The following is a 15,906-nucleotide window of genomic DNA, read 5'->3' as shown; positions in this document are numbered from 1 at the left end:
TTGTTGGTTTAAGCCAATCATGTTACCGCCTGCAGATTTTCGTCTGGCAAAGATTGTCGCAGAAATTATCACATCAAAACAGAAAGTCCTTCCTTGATCCATCGCATGGCGAAGCGATTTCGACGGCGCGGAGACACTAGGCAAAATTCTACAGTCTGAAGGAACATAACGTTTTGTTCGATTGTTTGTTATGAACTTTTCTTTTAATGATTGTGGTTGTAGAAATTTAGCATCTTCAAGGATCTTTTCAAGGCACTTCAGGTCTCGACAACTGTGTTCGTTACAGATGTAACCGTCCACGTTTATATTTGACAGAGGAACATTCAATACGCTGGAAATTTTGTCTGGTAAATCAGAAACTTTTCCATTTAATTTGGTCCGCTTCCGAGAATCAGTTAGTTCGGACCCACAGAAATCCAACATTCGAAGATCAAAGAAAATTAACTACATGTCGGAGTGTACAGAAATGTACCGAAGAATCTTTTTCACAATGTATGGAAATGTACTGAAAAAACTATTTCGAAAGTCATTTGGGTGGGTAAGGGAGCGCTTGATGCAATTTTGAGCCAAATAAATAAGAAAATTGGAGACCGGTTTCACCTCAGGTGATATCGGAGACGCCTAAATTATCAATTTTCCAATTACGTCACAGACAAGGTCAACGGGTCACGCGTCCAGCCGTCTCTCTTCGGGGAGGATCAAAGACCGGACCCGGGAGACGGCGGAAATCGAGCCTAATATGAAAGCTTTAATAGCAAGTTCAGTTTAATTCCCTTGGCTTGCAATTTGTTGAGAAGATCCTCTACATTATACATGGAATAAGAACATTATCGGAGAAAATGCTTTTAAAGAACAAGTGTTTGTTTGTTTGTTTGTTTGTTTGTTTTTCTTTAGTTTCAAAACACAGGCTGGCAACCTTTAACTGGTTATCATACCATCGCATTTGTTATTATTAAGTATCCGTCCACTTTCACATTGACATCTGTATGAACCGTCAGTATTCACGCAGGTTGAGTACGGCGGGCATTTTGCTTCTCGTGTCGCACATTCATCCTTGTCTAAAGAAATTAGAAAAACAACACACACACAATAAAATCATCACATAAAGTAAAAGATTACTTATTTTCTCTCGCGTGACAAAAAGGGTTTGAAATGAGTACATATTATATAAAATACACTCAACCACAATTTTAACCCACTCAAAAAGTCTCCTAGCCAACAAAAAAGTAAGCAAAAAAAATAATCTTAAGTATATGAATTAGAACAGGTAGAGCCATTATTGGGTTCTTCGTTAATGGGCAAACTGTTGTAGGGCTCTTGGTGGAGGATTGTCTTTTATGACCTCAAATGTACCCCACTGTGGATCTGCGAGTGGCTTTGTCACTAATGTGTGCGGCTAATGCGTTTCGGATATGCCACCCGAAATGAATTAAACGCGAGAAAGTCTACGAAACGCCCTAAAGGGACGAGTCGATCGCGCAACAAATGACTATCAAAATACTAGACACTGTAAGGTGATAAGGACTTAAGCATATTAATTTAAATGGGCACGTCTTTTTTATGTTTTGACCAAACAGGCAGAAAAGAATATATTATAGTCATAATAGTAGAACCCCTAACCTATACAGGAGTCGCCTTGTTTTTCTTCTCCCTTCTTGCACGCCGCTTCTGTTTGATTGACACATCGATAACTTCCGGGTGAGTTAACACAAACTTCTAAAGGACCACAAACGCTTTCACCTCTGAGCCGACACTCATCTATGTCTGCATAGTGAAAAACATTCACTTTTTTTAGTTATTTATTCACCCATTCATTTCCTCATTTTTTTCCTTTCCCATTTTCCTATTTTTTTTCTTTCTTTTAAGACGAAGAAATAGTGAAAATTTTAAAGTTGGCTGGAATGTGTAAGGCCCTAAAATGCCAAAAAAAGAACTGATAGAATTGTATGGTTATTGTTTCTTTTCTCTTCATTCCCCCTTTACTCTTTTCGCCTCCAATTTCCAATTTTCTTTCTTTCTTTTTTTGGGGGTTTTAAATGTGCATAGAAAGGAGCTCTTAATATACAACACAGCTGGTTGTAACATCAGATTAGATGAGAATAAATGTGGGAGAAGATCACCTTCTTCATCAATACACAGTTAGTGTTTTACTTTACTGGCGCAAATTTTAGAAATTACATCGTTAAGGAGTATAGGGCAATCACAAGTTATGAAAAACCTTAGAATATCTGACAGCTTGCGGATTTCGGTACTGGCGTCACAGATCTTAGCGGCTTCTGAATTTTGTAACGATTGCGGATGTCGCAACAGCTGAAGAACACGTACTAACAACATCCCCACCCTCCCCCCGCCTCCCGTCCCCCATCCCCAAAAAGGCAAAAAAGAAAAAAAACAAAACAAAACAGGGAAGTAATAGATCTTTATTCCTAGCTCATCGGATGTGAGACTGTGACCGCCGTAATTGTTCTGTTGAATCCCAACATTGAATAGGGGGACCGGGGATATTTAGCAAAAGATAAAACACTCTGAAGTGAGCATCCATTGTTATCTTACCCTGGCAAGAGACTCTGTCTGACTGGAGCTGGTAACCACTGCGACAATAACACTTGGCTCCTTCATTCGGTATGTCTCGGCACTCTTGCCGACAAAAGTTATCAGAACATTTCGGGTTCGGCGGAATTTTAATTGGAGGATTCACGGTCACCGAGCCTATAAAGACAAAATTCATATCATATCTCGTTGAAAGGATTTCAAGAGTTATTAAGGCATACAATGTGCAGGGTGTAAAGATTTTGTGACCGTCGTAATCGATAGATTCCAATGCCCAGGTTTCCGAACTCCACAAGCAAACTGAATTTTCCCTTATGGGGCGACTTGTATTACATGTACGGCAGCAATTTATAATCAAAGCGAAAAAATGTCCCTGAAAATGGTAACACATTGTAACCTACTCTGTGATGAGCGGTCTTAGGCGGTACGCTATAAGTCATCAAGGAAAGAAAATCCCACCAAAAATTGACCTCCAAATGTTCTCTTGATTTACAATTGTACAGAGGCGAAGAGACATAACAAAACGGCAAAACCGTTGAATGGAATAGTGCCAAATGAAAGGCTGTTCTAGTATCCTAAAAGAATCAAAATATATTTGGCATCCGTCTGTTCAAGGTCTGGTAGGAAAATCGACCACTGTAGATATAGTCAATAAGCTCGACATTGAGAGGTTTTTCTGGTGTTCTCTCCAAATTTCGCGTGGTGTATTTCTCCGGTAAGGCATGCACAAGAAAAAGCGGTCTATAGTTTGAATAATCTAATGGCTTCGAGAAGCAAAATCTCACTGAAACACGATTATGATGTCATCAAGAAAATGCCCTATACTGAACAACCATTCTGAGTCACTCTTACTTCGTTTCCTATTATTCGCCAAAAAAATAATTTAATGTTTCGGTCTACTAAGTTGAAACCAAGGGTCTGAGGTTTAAGTTCTATTTATCTAGATGGAAACCCTTGCAGGAAAAGTATCATTATTATTAACTGAAGCGATCTTGTTATACCGTTAACTACCCCTCATGAGCCTTGGGCTTAAACATCTTCGTAAGGGGTTTTAAGAGGGCTTTTAAAGGGGGGGGGGGGGGGGGGGGGGTGGGCGGTGCTTATAATCGGAATAGAAAAAGCGCTTCGAAGCAAATGGTTTTCCACTGAACTTCATCATACATATAATTCAAATTTATTCGTTCCGACGGCAGGTAAGGTTATGAAATTCGGGGGGCTTATAATGGGAGGAAAAATAGGGGGGAGCTGTCAGCAACAATTTACGCTAATATCTCATTGTGAAATATCACTCGCAAAATATTTTATAATATTTTCTTACCATTGCAACACTGTTTAAAAGCCTTTATGCACTGCGAGCTCGAGGTCTTCCCAGCATTAAAAGGAAATAAGTCAACAGAACAAGAGACGTCGTCGTCAGTTTTGGCTTTGATTCCCAGGGCACAGCAGTCGCAACAAATTCGGAAGTCATCCCCACCGACAAAGGGTCTGAACGAATCACAGGAACGATTTTGGCTGAATGATAAAGGGACAAATGGAGAAGTAAAGTTAGAGGCGCATACGAGCCATGAGGCCCACCCGGCCGGAACTCATAACCCGCTTTCTGTAGCCGAGCATGGAGCACTAACGAGTATTTCTGCTTTCCCTACCCACCCATCCCCCCCCCCCCACCCTACCCACGAAAAAATGGGATGCTAGTCCAACACAGGGTTACCCCCGGCAGTATGTCGCTGGTACACTTTTATACACCTGGGCCGGGTTGTTCAAAGCTGAGTTAAGATAACCCACGGTTAGTCCGAAATGTTAATTCGCGCACGAAAGCTTAAAAGCAAAGTTCAGTTTCATTCTTTTAGTCTAAAAATTTGATGATTGGATGCTCTTACAGAATGAGAAAATTATCCGAAAATATACTTTTAACCAAAAGAAAGAAAAACCCAGATTACCCCAGATTAGCGCTAATCGGCCTTTGAACAACTGGGCCCTGGGTCAGACTTGAATAGTGGAGAAATGTTTTGTGTCTAAGGAAACAAGTCAATGGCAAGGCTTGAAACCGGACCTACAGAGCCGATTTTAGAGACAGAAAACAGGGCTTCATGTTCGAAAAATAATAATAAAGGAAATAAAATTTAAAAGGGGAGATCCATTTTGTTAGGGTTCTTAAAAACTCTAGAGAACTCTCGTAAAGGGCCTATATCAAAGAAGTTTTTAAAGAGTCCATTTTGCTTAGTTTAGACAATACTTAATGATTCTGTAGAATAATAAATAAATCAACAAATAAATGAATGAATGAATAAATAAATATCCCTTAACTTGTGTTCTCCCGTACTGCATAACTTGTGAACGTAGGGTGCATACGCTAACGTCCTTGGAGACATACGTGAAGAAAGGAACCGAACAATATTGTATATTCAACTTCCTTGCCTACTGAAATATGTCCAGAGTTGGACCTATATATTGTAGCCTAAGAATTTGAGGCGCTCAAGACTTTTATGTCAACATCACAGCATACGTAATTAAAAACTTACGATGCTTCGTATTTTCCACTCTCGCAACTCATTCTCTGGATTTCTTTAACGCAGCATATTCTCTCGGAGTGTCGGCAGATGATGCGATCCAACAAGCTTTTGAATCGTCTACGATCCAGATCATCAGAATTGCATGATGTTGGGTCGTTACTTTTGCTGGCTTTTCGTCGGCCTTTTGAGCAACATCGACTCACCCAGCTCATATAATTCGCTACAAAAAAAGGAATGCATTCCATGTAACAAGGATAAAAGATATTGAAACTAACTTTGTGCGATTCATTTTAGTTTTAAAGTAATTTACATTGTACTGCATTGTGTTGGGTGTCGCGCTAACTGGCTGATAAGTAAAGAAGGTTTGCCTATTATAAGCATGTGGTGATTAATTCAATCTCCCTTAACCAAGCGTTCAGCGAGAAAACGCACATCAGCGTACCTGGAATATGGTCGAAAAATAGTTAGCAATTATTGAACGAGGCTGAGTAGGATGTGATAGCCGTGAACGCCAAAGCAGCCTCCATTTCAATCAATAATTCCATAGAATAACCTCGTTTCCAATTAAATGTACCATGGAATCGATGGTATATTACGCTTATCTTCAAATAAGGTACTAGGTGAAGAATAAGCCAGGAGATTGGAGCCAGTCAGAAAAGGTGTGTTCGTTTGTTTTGTGAGGTGATGAGATCGGGGGAAAAGTTGACCGAACCTTCCCACGAAAGACATATATAAAGGGGACAAGATCAAATTATATTTTCAATTGTTAGAAAGTCCTAGAAAGGGAAGTCATCCGATCTAAATAACGGAGACCACAAGTCAAATAAAGGAAGCGTAACCATGGAATTTCCCATATTGTACCTATTGTAAGAGATTCCAAATACAGCAAATGTTTTACGGATGTATTCACGAAAGAGGGCGAATACCGTATGCGTGATAGGCTCTCTTAACAACTTCTGAGTTGTTAATATTTTGAAGGCAGTGCATTCACAGCAGCAGTTAAAAGGGATGCAAAATTCTAAACTAGGTATGTGAAAGAAGTACCAATTTGTCAATAGCAGGTATACGAACGAGGTGCCTTTTCTTTGCCCCTCTCCAGGATTTTTATTACCATTTTAAAAGGCTGGCAACAGAAAAATGAGGAGAAAAGGCGAGAAGAGAGGAGAAAAAAAAGCGGGGGTTGCCCGATTTTGTCCTTTTCCAATTCCAACCCAAATCGGAAGGCCTATACATAATCATTATATACGAAAAAGAAAAATGCAGTTGATCTTAATTAATTGTGTTGTGATGTTAGCTTAGCTATGTCTGTATCACATTCTTTCAATTTTTGCCAATCTTAGTCTCAACGTTGCCAAGGGTTCAAAAAGAAGATATGTAAAGCGGGTGATCCCCCTTTTCCTTACTTATCAGTTACAAAATTAAAATTAGAGTAACTCCTTTACTTAAAAAAATTAAGCTGACTTGACCCAGTGTTTTTTTTTGGGGGGGGGGGGCGGGGGGTACCATCCTACTTTGAAGCTCTCTGGTATCCCCACGTTTACTTTTATCGTAAGTCTAACACATATATTGGATAACATATAGATCAATCTACAATATAACATAAAATTTTTGGCGATCGGAGTAAATGTCACGTGGTTATAATGCCACGCCACTTTCAGGACTGAGTCGAAAATCTGCTGTTACCGCCATTTTTTCGTGAAAATCTCTCGGCTACACATAGTGTGCATTAGTGCCTTGCGCTGAACAGAGTTTCACCAAAATCGCAAAGACCCAAATCGAGAAATTCAGCGGTTTCCAAATTTAGGTCATAATTTATGCGAAAATGATTAGCAAACTTTACACGATTATATCTAATAAACGATGAGATTCATCCCTTTATTTTGGGCATCGTTATAACAGATGGGTCCTTGCAAGTCAGCAAAACGCTTCAGGGCCTTGTAAATGCGCGCGATTTCGAGCAAAGCAAACAGATAGAAATTATAGTTTTCGCTATTTGTTAACGTTTGTCAGCGTTTAAGAGTCCCTCTCACGAAAAAGCATTTTCTACTACACAGCATTCTTGTTCAGCACGCGTGCAATGACCGCGCTTGGCTGACTTCCGAATGCTCACCGAGATATGATAATTTTGGTACAGTGAGACAGGCCATCGCGTGATACATAGAGGTTTAACTCACAATTTTTAATCAATTCTCGTGCTTCTTGTGCCTTTGCAAAAAAATCAAGAAGTGCTACACACTAAATCTACTTACTATTAATGCAAGCCAGTAATTAAACCCAACTCGTGACGGGAATCCCTTCTATTTTCTCATACTAAATTATCATATCTCGGTGAGCATTCGGAAGTCAGCCATGCTTTGCATTGCACGCGTGCTGAACAAGAATGCTGTATAATGACAGACTAGAATGTTATGTTATCCATTCTATGTGTTGGACTTACGATAACAGTAAAGGTGGGGATACCAGAGAGCTTCAAAGTAGGATGGTACCCCATCAAAAAAAATGGGTCGAGTCACCTTAAGCATTTATCTGTAATTGTGTGGTGTAACGTTCTTAATTTTGTTTTATGAGAGACACGTGGAAGAGGAAGTGGCTAGTGGCGTGCGGGACGGCGTGTCCCTAAATTATTTTAATCGCGCAAAGAAGAATTTCAGACACTTGAATTTAATTGTTAAAATGTCCGCATTCGTAGCCACCCATCTGAAGAGGAGTGATCTTAGAGCTTTTGAGTACCATACGCATACGGAACACGTAAAAGAGGCTAGTGTAATTATAGTAGAGCTTAGCAAATCTGACTTAAACGCTTTTCTTAAAAATAAACGGATTAATTACGACTATTCCAAAGTATCCTTGGAACAAAGATGCGATCAGGAAATACGAGTATTTATCACACCCTACGCATGCTATGCAAGAGCTGCTACATATATTTCGTTCTTCTACGTGTATTACATGCTCGTAATTTTTTCACTGTCTAGTTCACCGAGCTGTATATGCTGTAGTTATTTCTAAACGCAGGAAACATTTTTTTTTCTCAAAATCTCTGCACTCAACAGCAAACAACTAAATTGTTTACACATTGTCACACAAAAGCGCTGCGATGACAATTTGTAACGCATGACGAGTAAAAATCGTATGCCCATTTTGCCATTTGAAAGAAGCTGCCTTGATATTTCGTTTTGAAAACGAACGAGTTTTCTATCGCCCTGTAAGGCTTAGCCACAAAAGGAAGAAAAATTCCATTTTGCTAGTTTTAGAAACCATGTTGAAACAACAGTACAAAAGCGCTTGATCGTCTTAATAAAATAAAATAGCTCCCTTTATCTTGAAGTAATACAAGAAAAATTCTACAACTCACCTTCAGCAATGGATATATAGACCATAGAAATCGTCAAGACCAGCACAAAATCCAACAAACGAGCCATTTTGATTTGAAAAAGAAGGCCAAACTAACTCGTTTTCGGTTAAAATAGCGTGCCAGGCGAAAAGCGCAGTTCAATCTTTTCTTGGGTCTTGTAGATTACACTTATGAAGAGGTTATATGATCTGTCGCACACAGACAGATATCAGATGTTGTGACGTAATGTTATTGGAAACTTGAAATTAGACAGGCATATCCTCCCGATCCAAACAACCCGGGGGTGAGGGGGTACTTAACGTGAAGTTGGGTAGAGGTGCGCTCTGTTTTTTTTGTTGTTGTTGTTATTGTTGCATGAAGAAAAAGTCATTTTTAAAGCTAACGGGTCCATAAAAACACCCTGTTTGCTACAAAAGCCGAGGAGGGTCTTCTTAATTGGTTTCCAGCTCAAAATAAGCTGGTTTTCCGCTACTCGAAAGCGGGCATATTTTCTGACTTCTGACTTTTTACCACTCCTTACGTTCCTTACGACTTCCGACTTCTGACTTCCGACTTCCGACAGCTGGACGGTGAGCTTAGGCAAAGTGTCTATTTATGTGTTATTTTTCAGGTAATTAAAGAACAAAAAATTACCATTGACGAAGATTAAAACGCGTTGCAACTGGGGTTCGGAAAACTGAAACCACTCGGCCACGGAGGCAGCTTGGCCGAGTGGTTAGAGCACTGGACTTGTAATCTGGAAGCCCCAAGTCCAAGTATCACCCTAACCGGTAGCTGGATTTGTTCACGGTAGTCCCGAGTTCAGATCCTCGGCCACGTTGTAAAGTAGCCCAACTGGTACTGGTTCGCCTCCTACAAGTTTGAATTCTTAACCGTGGTTATGTTCTATTTGAAGTTTTTGTTTCATTATCCCCCAAAAGCCCCATAAGGGGAGAGAATAATTAAGTATTCGCCACCTCCACATTTCCCATAATGTACCTTATTTACCCCCCAAAATTTTGCATAACCTCTGTTTTTCATTTCTCCTGGGTATTACAGCCGTCCCAAGAGAACTTGAAAACAATGCTCATGCAAAATTGACCCCTCAGAAAATACCATAACATACCATAATACTCTGCCATCCCAAGATTTTGCATAAGCATTGTTTTCAGTTTCTCTTGGGGTCATTTTAACTCCCAAGAGAAACTGAAGACAATGCTTATGCAAAATTTTGGGGTGACAAACAAAGAGCATTATGGTATGTTATGGTATTTCTGGAGTGGTCAATTTTTGGGGAGGCAAATAAGGTGCATTATGGGAAATGTGGAAGTGGCGTATTAAATTAAATTACTAGGAAAATGTGCCTAAACAGAAAAACATCATTCAACACAATTTTTATTGCAGATACTTCTCCGGTAAATCACATAAAAAATCCTAAGTGGTAATAAATAGCCAAAGGTCCACAAGTTTTCTAAAACTATAACAATCGCATGAGAAGTAGAGTTGCATTTTTAAAGAATCTACCAAAGGTTCCATTATAAACAGCTTCAAATATATTTAAACTATGACATATATTCAAATATAAATGTATTTATATTCAAATATATTTTTTCAAATATATCTAAAAAACTAACATTAATTTTTGGTAGAAATTCGGATGTCCTTTTAACAGTAGTTACTAAGTATTCCAAGAAACATTTAATATCTTCTTATTCTGTTATTTACACGATGTACAGTTCTCCCAAAATATTTAGTATCTAGGCAGACTGTTTGAATCAGCAAGGATAGTTTTTTTACACTTCGAGCCGTCAGAAGTGTATAGAATTCACGTAAACTTCCAAGGCTTCTCTTACGGTTTCTCTTAGTTAGGCTATTGTTTAAACTATAAAAACCTTCAAATATAAAATTAAGTTAAGATGTATACAAAAAGGCGTCGGAAAAGTGTGTAATATAAATACGTTATGAAGCTAAAAATCTCTCTTCCTACTGTAGGTGATATCTTTCGACGAAAGAAATATTCTTGTCCGATATTGTCACCGGTATTTTCAATTTTTAATGCTTAATTACAAAATAATTATTTCCAAGCTTCTATAATAAAAACGTTTAAAGGAAATTTAAATGAATTTGAAAAAAAACGTCTCCCATTCTTTATGAAAACCCTCTCCGCTTGAACTGCTTTCAGAGATACCACTAAAGGCGAATATTCTCGTGCAAACATTTAGAGCCGGTTATTTAAACGGAGTGTAACCAGTGTTTGACAAAACCGCGTTCTAAGTCATTTTCAGTTTGCACAGTCCTTTTTTCTAAGCACCATTTGTCGTGAACAGTTTCATTAAAGCAAAAAGTGTGGACTAGAAAAGCATTTATGTTCTTAAATTGACCCGCTAAAGAGATCTGGAGGTCCAAATATTTCTTAAACCGCGGTCTAGGTTAGACCACGTTTAAATGACCGATCCTTACTTTTCGGTCGATGTACGTAATTTTGTTTTGTTTTAGAAAGTAAAGGTGTATTTTCACTGTCGCGTAATTCCTACGCACATATATCAAATAGAGGTAATGTCCGTGGGAGGTCGCGCGTAATATAAACGTAAAAATTAAGACTCAGCTCGCTCAGCTTTTACGTTTGCGCGCCACCTTTTCATACATCGCCTTTAACGCATGTAAAAATTTTCCACCGCAAGGTACCGTGATCAGATGTGAGTCGTGACCGTTAAAACCGGAATAATCACAACATTCTCTCATGCCGCGACTGTTTGACCTGGGATTTCCATGTGCTGTGTTGCATCTTTAGCCTCGATCCTTAGTGACCGAATTGTTGGGTTTGTGCCAGGATCTGCGGACCCAAGTTACCATGCACTCTCTTTCCCCAGATCATTTTCATGATTCCATGTTAGACTGAAGTTGTGCGTTCTCTAAATTGGCATGAGTCTCTTTCCTGGCCAGCAGATGTGTTAGGAATTCCACTCCTTTCAAGTAGAGCTATCAGAGTTTCCATTCGACTCTCTAGTCTCTTCATATTTAATGTCATTTTCTCCATTCGTTCTTCTAAATCTTCGGTCTGATCATGTTGAAATTGAGTTTTGCAATCGGCGCAAATCGATTTAGCAACACTGAGTTTATGCTGTGGGGCCTCTTCTCTTAGGTCTCCCTCGCCAGCATTCTCCTCTTCCTCAACTGTCAGTTCTATAATTTGTTCATTTTCATCATTAACAGTAGCACCTAAGTCAGCTAACTGTGTTACATTGATAAAGCGTCCAGCAAGTTCTGTTGAATTGTCAACTGACGATATGCTCTTGTATTTTTTAAGGTCCCCGTTCCCGACTCTTTCTCTGGAGCCAAGAGAAGGCGCCTTTTCTATTAATTTACTACTTCGCACACCGAGCATGGGTTTCATTTCGTATTGCTGATCCGAAATTAAGCGGTTTTTCTTGTGCGTACAGGTATTTTTCCGCTTCGCACCAGGTTTTGAGCCGTTCTTGTTTGCTTCATAGATGTTCCCATTTGTTAAATCCTGTAAAAGAACCAAAAGAACTCTAAAAACCAATTTTGTGACTACAGTTAAATAATGCAGCACTCAATCGTTAGCCCAGCTTTTTTAACATGAACCGCCCCCGCCATAACTTTTGCGTTCCGCAAAGAGATCTGCATCGTCGAAAATGGAAGAATACTACACGCAGGTCACTGTTTCCACGAACATTTTCAAGAAACATCAGCTCGAAACCGGTCGCTTGACATTTTAATCTTCTCAACTCTTTCCACCTAAAACATGCTTCCTCTAACTACATCAAAGTCGCCCCATGTACGGTAAAACAAGACAGTCTTGGATTCCAGATAACAATATACGGTGACAAAGTCATCTCCGTTCCCCTAAGAATGACCCCGAAGGTCTAACAATAAACGGGGAAAGGGGAACAGGGACTAAACCCCTTATCTCACAGGATATCGGCCAATTTTTTTTTTCCTTTTCAGGAGAATTTAGCAGTTGTTGGCTCGCCATAAATAGAAGTGTGACATATTAGGGCAACTGGTGAAAAGCATTTAATCCGTCGGTCTGCAAGTGGACAAAACCTAACTATCTATTATAGGCTTTGTAAGATTGTAAAACGCAGCGAAAACAAGGGGAAAGGGAAATCGTGACAAATATGATTGAACTACCTCATCGTATAAATCATTTTGGTGAGCAGCATCCATTGTTTCTAGCAGCTGCGTGCGCAGATCAGCAGGGTATGACAGCAAGACATCATGAAGGTCTTTAAGCTTGATCACGTGACAGTCCACACAAGTAGATGCTCGCAAGGCAACTTTAGCCCTTGGGCGGGATGAAATTTGCCTTAAACTAGCCCCATATGCGTCACCTTCTCCTAGAAGAGACAAAGGGTAAAGACGGTTAAGCATGACATATTCAACAATTAATGAATGAAGCTGAGTATCTTATGAAGAATTATGGAGATCGAGGAGGGTGTTATCCGTCGAGGCCGTAGGCCGAGGTGGATAACACCCTCCGAGATCTCCATTATTCTTCATATGATACGCAAGCCGAATTCAATAATTGTTTTATTATTCATTCAAAATAATTCCTAGTTTAAAACCAAAGATAAAACATAGTTACCTCCATCGATGTTAAGTTCACCTTCGATAGTGCACGTTTAGGGGTTGTTCAGCTCCGCAAATATTCTCCAAATAGCAGATCACGCCCTTCGAGTTGTGTTCTTGGCATGTTTTTAGTTATAATTTCGCCTAGTTCTTACTCTTGAAACGAGTGAAATGTCCGCCATTTTTTGTTTTCACATCTAAAACAACTCAACCTCGTCCCCAGGTCTTCTCGGTTAACGGTGCATTAACCTGCAAGAACGCTGCATTTTTGACGTCATTTCCTCGTTAAACACAAAATTCTTCCAAATTTGGTCATCAGTAACTGGTTATGGTGAATTATGCGTGTGCTTTAAGCCAATCAGAATCGGGGAAATATTTTGAATGAATAATAATTGGTTTTATTTTTTGCCCAGGTCGCCCTTTAGATAACAATAATTCAGCACTACCTTTCTGTGATACCTATTGGACGTTTGAGCCTATGGAGCCTTCAAGGGGGGGGGGGGGGGGGGGGGCGCTTAATCTATTATGACCTTGAGAGGGAAAGCAGAAATTTAGAGGGGTACGACATTTTGGGAAGCCCTGCAGGGGAGGTAGAACAGGTGTTAATTTGTTTGGAAGCTTCGAAGGGCTAAACAAAGTATGACTGAGGTTAAAGGACGGCGGAAATACCAGTGGATTCCAACCTCCCCCACCCCCCCCCCCCCACCCCCACCAATAACAATCAAGAAAAGCCTTCTAAATGTAACCTGATTCCAGTCCTTTTCATCCGAAAGCGCGACAAAGCACGATGCCTTTCCTTCTTCTCCAATTCCCCTTCCCGCCCACATTGCTCCATGCTCTTGCACACTGCACACTTTGAAAAGGAAACTAACGTTGCACAGGATACCCGCAGAGTACTGTTTCCACAGCTGCCGTGCACTACCGTGCAAGCTATGGCTAATTTTAAGAGGTAAGACTCACTTATCGTTCCACACTGTTTGTTGTGCACCATGATGTCAATCTTTCCTCTTCTCACGAGATGCACGGAATCGATGTCATCACCTTCGTGTAGAATCTGGTGTCCAGGAAGATGATGGTGCCGATGCATTTTTTTTGCTAGCGCTCTCAAACAGCTGTCGTCAAAACAGTTGAACAGAAACGAATCAGATAAAACAGTCAGGTGCATATGAAGATGGATTTCGTACTGTAAACCATCGGGGAACTTTTCCATAACCTGCGAGAAACGAAAATGTGGTCTCTCTTCAGCGACAGCGTTTTGTGCACCTTATGGAATTAAAAAGTGCATCGACGCTACAAAATTTGAATAATTATGTGGCTGGAGAGGTAAATGTCGTTTTCGCTAAAATGTCTTTTTAAGTTTAACCTTTAGTTGTCCACAAGGTACAACAGCTGCGTGATTGTTTACTTAGATTTCTGGTATCGTATTAACTTTGCAAGCTGATTAGCTATGGTCCGCTTTTGTTGTTATTGTTGTTGCTGTCCTTCAGTTTATTCGAGTGGCTAAAATACTTTAGAGAGACAATTCAAATTTCAGTTATTATTAAAACGTTTCCCCGTTTCTAATTGCGTCAAATCCCCTGTCTTATGACGTATGATCTCGGAAGAACTAAGCAGATATCAAAGGATGTTATCCGCCGAAGCCGTTACAAAGGCATTTTCAGCCTCATCCAATAATTGCAAATTTTGTATGATCTGCTTCTATTTATTATTATATTGTACAGAGTTTGTATCCGCATAATATATTGTTAAACGGCGGACATTCATCTGTAAGTTGTTTAGTTGCTCTAAGGTGCGAATATTAACTGTCAGGTAATTTTCTTATGTGAAAGTCTTTACACCTTACGTTTAAAGAAATTTGCCCTTTCTACTACTGAGCACGAGTTAGCGCTCTTCGGAAGTATTTCTGATCACATGATACTCACCTTGGCCATATCTGTTCCCTTGGTTTGGGACCACGTGTGACGTGAGTAATCCCTGAGCCTACGAGCAAGCGGGTTCTTAATCTTGAAATAACGAACGAATTCGTTTATTTGAAGAGACTCCTTCCTATACCGGAAGTTGCTGGAATACTGACCGTGAATGATGGCTGTCACATTACCAAATATGGCTGCGTGCATCACAGCTAAAAAAAAGGAAACAAAATACAGTAAAAACACCCGTGTATAAAGCTAGTGGTTTAACCTGCTGGCAGAAATTTGCCATGTTCATAACCAAAAGTAAAAGAACCTGTTAATTCAAGGCAGATCAAGCAGGTTCTTGCATGAGGGTTACCGTTTCAGTTATTTTATGATAAAAATTTTAACCGAGGAATTTGACTTTGAAATTACAAATTTCTATAACAAGAAATTGTTGTACCACGAGAGATGCACCTTTCGTAATAAGCTCTAATCAGTTATTTGAAGCTTATCGTAATACAGTTGTGAAAAAGACTGTAAATCAAGTGCCAAACCCAAGATCACTAATTTTTCTGGTAAGCAAATACACTACGTCTCCTTCGTATAAAAAGAACCTATTTTGGCTGACTTAAAATGTGGGTTCTTAAACGCGGGTTTGTACTGTAATCGACTGCATTACAAAACCAAATATATAGTGAAAGACTATGATTTTTTTAAACTCCCTCTTATAACAAAAACGAAAACGTTGATTAAAAATAAAAAAAGTCTTGCTATATTTTCGATGTAGTAGTAGTAGTAGTAGTAAACCTTTATTTAACTAGGGTAATCCCTTCAGAATACTTAAAAGTATATCTGTTATCAATAGCAGCCCTAAATTAAGACTAATAAAAAAGTTCAAAATAAATAATAAGAAACTAAGTAACTATAAGTTAATAATAGTACAGTATAACAATTAAAACTAATTCTTATTTACTAAATAATTATTATACACAACTGAGCCATTATAATAAAAACTTTTCTTGGC

General features: G+C 39.3%; 2 protein-coding genes across 14 annotated transcripts in view; both read right to left on the bottom strand.

Moving 5' to 3' along the window:
• LOC140947643 (hemicentin-1-like) overlaps positions 1-8,592 on the bottom strand; it is a 30,444-nt gene extending 21,852 nt beyond the window's left edge. For 4 of the 5 annotated variants that reach the window (XM_073396802.1, XM_073396803.1, XM_073396801.1 and 1 more), the window contains exons 1-6: positions 8,416-8,592; positions 5,073-5,283; positions 3,869-4,062; positions 2,554-2,709; positions 1,621-1,764; positions 936-1,058 (exon numbers count right to left, since the gene is read on the bottom strand). In XM_073396802.1, the coding sequence (XP_073252903.1) occupies positions 936-1,058; positions 1,621-1,764; positions 2,554-2,709; positions 3,869-4,062; positions 5,073-5,283; positions 8,416-8,482 (895 nt within the window). In that variant the 5' untranslated portion in view covers positions 8,483-8,592. The remainder of the gene's footprint in view (positions 1-935; positions 1,059-1,620; positions 1,765-2,553; positions 2,710-3,868; positions 4,063-5,072; positions 5,284-8,415) is intronic. The other variant, XM_073396800.1, reaches the window with a different exon arrangement.
• Positions 8,593-9,773: 1,181 nt separating this feature from the next.
• LOC140948802 (voltage-gated inwardly rectifying potassium channel KCNH7-like) overlaps positions 9,774-15,906 on the bottom strand; it is a 47,179-nt gene continuing 41,046 nt past the window's right edge. For all 9 annotated transcript variants that reach the window (XM_073398070.1, XM_073398074.1, XM_073398076.1 and 6 more), the window contains 4 exons: positions 14,910-15,109; positions 13,948-14,200; positions 12,550-12,755; positions 9,774-11,905 (listed from right to left, as the gene is read on the bottom strand). In XM_073398070.1, coding sequence (XP_073254171.1) covers positions 11,285-11,905; positions 12,550-12,755; positions 13,948-14,200; positions 14,910-15,109 — 1,280 coding nt within the window. In that variant the 3' untranslated portion in view covers positions 9,774-11,284. The remainder of the gene's footprint in view (positions 11,906-12,549; positions 12,756-13,947; positions 14,201-14,909; positions 15,110-15,906) is intronic.

The sequence above is a fragment of the Porites lutea genome, chromosome 9, assembly GCF_958299795.1.
Source record: "Porites lutea chromosome 9, jaPorLute2.1, whole genome shotgun sequence".
In the NCBI taxonomy this organism is placed as follows: domain Eukaryota; kingdom Metazoa; phylum Cnidaria; class Anthozoa; order Scleractinia; family Poritidae; genus Porites; species Porites lutea.
The sequence above is the reverse complement of the archived record's forward strand: the minus strand, read 5'-3'. Positions and strand labels throughout refer to the sequence as shown.